Source organism: Eptatretus burgeri, chromosome 9 (genome assembly GCF_056783735.1).
Source record: "Eptatretus burgeri isolate ZD-2024b chromosome 9, Ebu_testis_v1, whole genome shotgun sequence".
Lineage (NCBI taxonomy): Eukaryota > Metazoa > Chordata > Myxini > Myxiniformes > Myxinidae > Eptatretus > Eptatretus burgeri.
The window spans coordinates 54,931,332-54,938,375 of NC_140969.1; the positions used below are offsets into that span (position 1 = coordinate 54,931,332).

The following is a 7,044-nucleotide window of genomic DNA, read 5'->3' on the forward strand; positions in this document are numbered from 1 at the left end:
TTTTGTAAATAATACACATTTTAAAATGTATTTATTCTGAAAATCATTAAGTTCTTCAAGCATATTACAGACTTGTTTACCAACAATGCAAGTCAGTGTTTTTTTTTAATACACACATGGTGTGAATACCATATACATGTGTTATGATCCGGCAGCGCAATTCCCAGCAAGGCGCGAGTACTGAGGCGGCGCAGCATTGTGTTTTTGGCGCGCGCTGTTGTAGCTACCGTTGGAGATGTGAAGAAAATTTTTTTGGACGCGCAGGGTGAAAATCGATGCGCGCGCTGACCAGAGACCGGAAATATATAATTATTGTTTGGCCTTCTCACTGGTGTTAGTCTTTCGACATCTTGGCATATTGATTTCGTTATTCAAAAAAGCTTCACGTCCGGTCGGCTTCAAGATGTCGGCCTCAAATAAAAAGTGTCGTCAGTATTCCGTTGAATACATCAAGTATGGATTCATTCCATCCCTGACGAACACGCAGTTACCGATGTGTTTGTTGTGTGGTATCATGCCGTCCAATGAAGCAATGAAACCATCTCGACTGAGCGAGCACCTGAGTAAAAAGCACAGTGATCAGGCTCGCACAGAGGTCAGCGATTTCCAATCGCTGAAAGAGAAATTTGAGAAGCGATCCACGGTAACGACAATGTTCAAAGCCAGCCAAAAGCTCGTGGATAAAGGATTGGAAGCGTCGTATAAGCTGTCATTGCTCATCGCCAGATCTGGAAAACCGTATACAATCGGCGAACAGTTGATCAAACCGGCTGTTGGGGAAGTGATAAAAACTGTTATGGGCCAGGATCCGTATCCAGTTCTCTCGTCGATTGCGCTCAGCAATGATTCCGTGGCCAGGTGGATTGATGAAATGTCATCAGATGTAGAAGATAAGCTGTGTTGTGAGCTGAGAAGCACGCACTTCGCCATCCAGCTGGATGAGTCCACTGTGTGTGACAGTGAAGCTCTGTTACTCTGCTACGTTCGCTTCATCCGTGATCAGGAAATGGTGGAAGAATTGTTGTTTGCCCGCTCTCTCCAGACCGATATGAAGGGTTCTTCCATCTTCCAAATGTTGGAGAAGTACTGTACTGATAAGAACATACCGATGGAGAACATTCTCGCTTGCGCGACGGACGGGGCACCAGCGATGGTTGGCTGCCAGCGTGGTTTTATTGCGCTTCTGAAGAACCAGGTACCGCCCGTGTTCGCCATTCACTGTGTCGTGCACCGCCAGCATCTTGTAGCAAAAGCTCTCAGCACCAGACTTCATACATCACTCCAAATAGTAATCAAAGCAGTGAATAAAATCAAGGTGTCGTCTCTGCATGATCGGCTGTTTCGTCAGCTTTGCCAGGATAATGATGAACCATTCGAGAGGCTCTTGTTGCATACTGAAGTTCGATGGTTGTCCAAAGGTACTTGTTTGACCCGTTTCCATGCCCTCTTCTCGACAGTGGTCGAGTTTCTGTCGGAAATTGATACAGAGTTATCGGAGAAAGTGAATGTGATTGAGCATGATGTGGCTTACCTCGCAGACATATTCAGTATCCTGAATGATGTCAAGAAACAACTCCAGGGTGACCATATGACGCTGATTAAAGGAAAGAAAGTGATCGGCACATTCGTAACCAAGGCGACTGCACAGGGAAACCCTCGGCCGCAGAGATATGTACCACTTTCCCCGGTTGGCAAAGGAAACTGCTGTTTCTGATGAAGAGCTGCTCGTTTATTGCAATCACCTTGAGAAGATTCGTGGAGCAGCATTTCAGAGACATGCTAGAACTGTCGGTGCCAGCATGGGTGATCAACCCATTCAAATGTGACATTCGAGATGTGAAGCGTGAATTACAGGAAGAAATTATCAACTTGTGGAATGATGATGAGGCGAAGGCAAGATTCTCGCAGCATGAATACGGCAAATTCTGGATTCTGGAGTGGGGCGAATACCCCGCAATGTGGACAGAGGCAGAACTGCTGCTGATGGCGTTCCCCACATCATACCTCTGAAACAGGGTTCAGCACCGTGATGGTACTGCTGACCAAGTATCGAAACCGCCTTGACATTACCAAGAGGGGCGATCTGCGTCTCTACCTCACTGAGATGGAGCCAGATGTTCGTAATCTCGCAGCGAGTCACCAGGCCCACCCTTCACACTAACGGTATTTGGGCCTGTGATAACAGATTCCCAGTTTGCCTCACCTGGACCTGTTCTGCTGAAACATTGTAGGTAGTGCAAAATAAAATAGAAAAGTAAAGTAAAATATTATTCAGAAAATATTTGGCTTCTGTTATTTTTGCTTCCTATCTATCTATAATTCCAGCAATCTCTGTGTGTCTGTCTGTCTGTCTGCGACCGCCGTTTCTCGATGACCGCCGGTCCGATCTCATTTAAACTTGCCAGGAATATTGCCGGGGACCCGCGGATGTGCCTTTTCGAGGTTTGATATCGATCATACGAGCGGTTCCCAAGTTCCGGCCATTTTACTGCTTTTTCAGTGTTGAAAAGGTGTATATATGGCAGCTGAAAGTGTCATTCCACCTTCTCACCTTATCATGCCAATTTTTTTCCAAAATTATTAATAACTGGACGATCACCGGTCCAATCGGATTGAAACTTGCCAGGAATATTGCCGGGGCCCCGCGGATGTGCCTTTTCAAGGTGTGATATCGATCAGACAAGCGTTCCCAAGTTACGGCCATTTATCTGTCAACCAATGACAGGACACGGTGCTATGACATCATGAATGACGTCACAATGAATGTTTGTTTAATTATTATTATTATTATTTTGCACGATTGACGTCACAATTCTTTTTCTTCTTCGTTTGGTATGACGTCACAATCGACACTGGGGACCTGAGGATGTGCCTTTTCAAAGTTTGATATTGTTCTTCCTCATCCATTTCAGCTGTTACCCAAGTGTTTCCCAAGTTTTGAAAGCTGTTCTTTCCCAACGTTTTAATTAATTAGTTAATCCCAAGGTTTGATTATTATTTACTTATTAATTTATTTAATTATTTACTCCCAAGGTTTGATTATTATTCAAATTATTAATTAATCCCAAGGTTTGAATTTTCCCGAGGGAAACAGCTGTTTCCCAAGGGTTTGAAAGCTGTTTTTCCCAAGGTTGGAATTAATTGTTGTGCTTGGTAAATATTTGTGAATACATTTACAGAGAGAGGGGGGGGCAAGAGAGGGGAGGGAGAGAGGGGGTGAGAGAGGAGGGGTAAGAGAGGAGGGGGGACAGAGGAGGAGGGAGAGAGGGGGGGGCGAGAGAGAGGGGTGTCACTATTCTACTTCTTCATTTGATATGACGTCACAATTGATGCTGGGGACCTGATACTGCAGGCACGAAGCTGCACATACTGGCACGCCCCTATGGGCCCGCACTAGTCTACATAAATTCGGACTATCTTATTGCCCACTGGGTGTCCAACCACGAACGATAGGCCAAGGGGGCATTGGGCTGGTCCAAGAGGGCAGAAGGGGTCAGTAGTCAAAAAAAGTTTGAGAACCATTGTAATAGATGAGGAACGAGTATGGAATGTCATTGTAAGGATAATTATTTATGTTTAACGTATGTTATGAATGTGAGGTTTAGGGTTGAGGAATTGCTAAGTGAAGGTGAGATGTGGAACTGTTTGTAGCTGATTGCTATCCTTGCTGAGTTTGGGCCATGTGGATATGATTCCACTCCCCTTGTGCCTTGTTTGATTCCACAATTCCACCAGGAATGGTTACAAATGGAAGTTTTGTATCACCTTGTATGCACTGGCAAAAAAGGACACACAGTGAGGGCATGAAGCTAAATTCATTTTGCACTGAATGACAGAATGAGGGCAGAAGACTCAGTGGAGTTTCATGGCAAGAGGCATGTGAGAGAAGACCAGAATGGGGGTTTTTTTTCTTTCCTCCTTGTACTGTGAGTAGGAAATCGAGACAAAGCAAGGCTGGTGGAATGTAGTTGCTTTTTCATCATCCTTACTTCATCTGAACTTCAGCCAACTTACTGACATTCTTTTCTAGAACCAGCCATCAAGAGCACTGTGCTGTTATTGGCAAGGGTAGGCATAGTTACAGGCTGGTGAGAATGGATTAATTATGTAGATATATATATATATATATATATATATATATATATATATATATATATATATATATATATGTATATATATTACACTCAAATACTGTATGTTTAACAGAACCTTTGTAAATGTGTGTTGGATGTGGTCATAAAATACCTCAAAAATACACCGTTTTGATCTCGTGAAAGAGCCCATGTCTCATAATGGCTCACTTTTGAGTGTATCGTCAATCTTTTTTTTCTCTAATGGAATAACATTCGATATTCTTATAAAAATCTGCATTCATAAAAACTTCCACGGTAATCCAACTGTGATTTTTTTATTTTTATTTTTTCAAAAGCATGGATGCTGAATGAGGCTTCGAGAAAGACGTTGGGCGAGTAAGAGTGCCACTTGAATCTGCATTGCTCAGAGAGATAGAGATAGAGATAGAGATAGAGATAGAGATATAGAGATATAGAGATATAGAGATATAGAGAGAGAGAGAGAGAGAGAGAGAGAGAGAGAGAGAGAGAGAGAGAGAGAGAGAGAGAGAGAGAGAGAGAGAGAGAGAGAGAGAGAGAGAGAGAGAGAGAGAGAGAGAGAGAGAGAGAGAGAGAGAGAGAGAGAGAGAGAGAGAGAGAGAGAGAGAGAGAGAGAGAGAGAGAGAGAGAGAGAGAGAGAGAGAGAGAGAGAGAGAGAGAGAGAGAGAGAGAGAGAGAGAGAGAGAGAGAGAGAGAGAGAGAGAGAGAGAGAGAGAGAGAGAGAGAGAGAGAGAGAGAGAGAGAGAGAGAGAGAGAGAGAGAGAGAGAGAGAGAGAGAGAGAGAGAGAGAGAGAGAGAGAGAGAGAGAGAGAGAGAGAGAGAGAGAGAGAGAGAGAGAGAGAGAGAGAGAGAGAGAGAGAGAGAGAGAGAGAGAGAGAGAGAGAGAGAGAGAGAGAGAGAGAGAGAGAGAGAGAGAGAGAGAGAGAGAGAGAGAGAGAGAGAGAGAGAGAGAGAGAGAGAGAGAGAGAGAGAGAGAGAGAGAGAGAGAGAGAGAGAGAGAGAGAGATAGATAGATAGATAGATAGATAGATAGATAGATAGATAGATAGATAGATAGATAGATAGATAGATAGATAGATAGATAGATAGATAGATAGATAGATAGATAGATAGATAGATAGATAGATAGATAGATAGATAGATAGATAGATAGATAGATAGATAGATAGATAGATAGATAGATAGATATAGATAAGGACAGAGATCTCGGGAGAGTGCTATCAACAGAAGGTGAATATGAACTTTTCAATGAAGAAGGGCAAGAAAAACATCCTTGCCTTCTTGAATCACTTTGATGAAATTTCAGCCCTTCCAATTTGAGCTTTTTGAGATCACTGATGCTGATATCACTCATTGCATTTGCAAGAGCTACTAAAGGTAAACCAACCAGTCAGCATTCTCAGGGCCTATAGCCAGAGGTCATTTGATCTGACAATGTAGACTACACTGCTGACAAGCCACAGCCAAAGGTTGCATCACCTGCCCCCTCTCTCGTCATTTTTTTTTTTAAGTTTCAGTCTTAAAAGATAGTGGTGTTCCCCATTACATGAAGCCCTGGAGGGAAGATAATGATTTAACCACATTTGCAAGGCGTTCCACAAATGGAACAAAAGGGGAACTGAAGTGTTCAGCTGTGTGGAAAGCCTGGACTTTGAGAGTTTAATAAGAAGGGGGTTACTGTAAGAATGCCTGCCTCTTGGATAAGCAATGGAAAGGTCAGAGGAGAGGGAGCTCGAGGAGAGGCAATAAAAAGAGTGGCCATCGACCTGTTTGAGATGTGAAAATCATCAACAATGTCATAGAATCCGTCATCGCAGTTGACATCAAATCCTTCCATTTCTTCAACAGCCTCATCTCAAATGAGCAATTGGGATTCAAACTTGTTCACTATACCCTGGAAAGCTGCTTCTGCTCTCCGAAAAATAGATGGAGGCCCTCTATGTCAGACATGAGATCAGGGCCGTCAAACTTGTCTCCCTCCTCTAATATCTGGTGCCGCCTTGTTAAGTCTGTCTCGAGTGTATGCTTCCCCCTGCATCCCTTCCTTGTCTTCAAATGGCACTACTGCTGACTCCACTCATGAGAAGGCCAGATGCCTCAATTCTGTGTTTGCTTCAAAATCTTGTGTCCCAAACCCTCACTCTTAGTACCCATCCTTCCCTGTCGGACCAAACGGCATCAACACATGTATCCCAAAATCCTTCTCTGCTGCTCTTTCACATCCTCTCTGCTTTTTCACCCTGTCATTTGCCCAAGGTTATCTTTCATTTGCTTGGTAGTCGAGCAACATCACTGCATTACATAAAAAGGTGCAAAAACCAATCCCATTAAATATAGACTTATCAACTTGCAATCATTCGCAAGGCCATGGAATCCATAATTGCAGTCAACATAAAATCATTCCTTTTCTCCAACAGCATTCCTTTTCTTCATCTCAGATCACAAACTTTATTTGGTTTCAGACAAGGTAATTCTACCTTGGACATGCTGCTTCGACTCTCCCAACAATGGATGGAGGCCCTCAATATCAGACATGAAATCAGGGCCATTTGGACATATCTCAAGCTTCCGATACAGTCTGGCATCCTGCCTGGCTCTCAAAACTGTCTGCCTATGGAATCCAAGGCCAACTCACCTCTTTGGTTGCTGACTTCCTCCACTATTATTGATTAATGTGTGACACTCAATGGAATCCTTTCATCTCCTCTCCCTGTCAAGGCTGGAATACCCCAAGGCAGTGTTCTTGGCCCAATCCTATTCCTAATCTTCATCAACGATCTTACTGACTCTGGAAAAACTTATTTATCTCTTTGCTGATGACTACACCCTCTGTCTGCCATGGCATCCCCCATCCTTCAGATAGACAGGCAGCAGCCTCTTCCCACTCTTCAGATCTTGACAAAATCCCAAACTGGTCAAACACTTGGAATGT

The 7,044-nt window shown here is 43.5% G+C and overlaps 1 protein-coding gene across 1 annotated transcript; it reads left to right on the forward strand.

Annotated features, from left to right (window-relative positions):
• The first annotated feature begins 532 nt into the window (after positions 1-532).
• LOC147020156 (protein FAM200C-like) lies at positions 533-1,714 on the forward strand. Its single transcript, XM_085893780.1, has 2 exons — positions 533-1,418; positions 1,539-1,714. Exons 1-2 carry the CDS (start codon positions 533-535, stop codon positions 1,712-1,714), a joined length of 1,062 nt encoding a protein of 353 aa, XP_085749906.1.
• Positions 1,715-7,044: the final 5,330 nt, after the last annotated feature.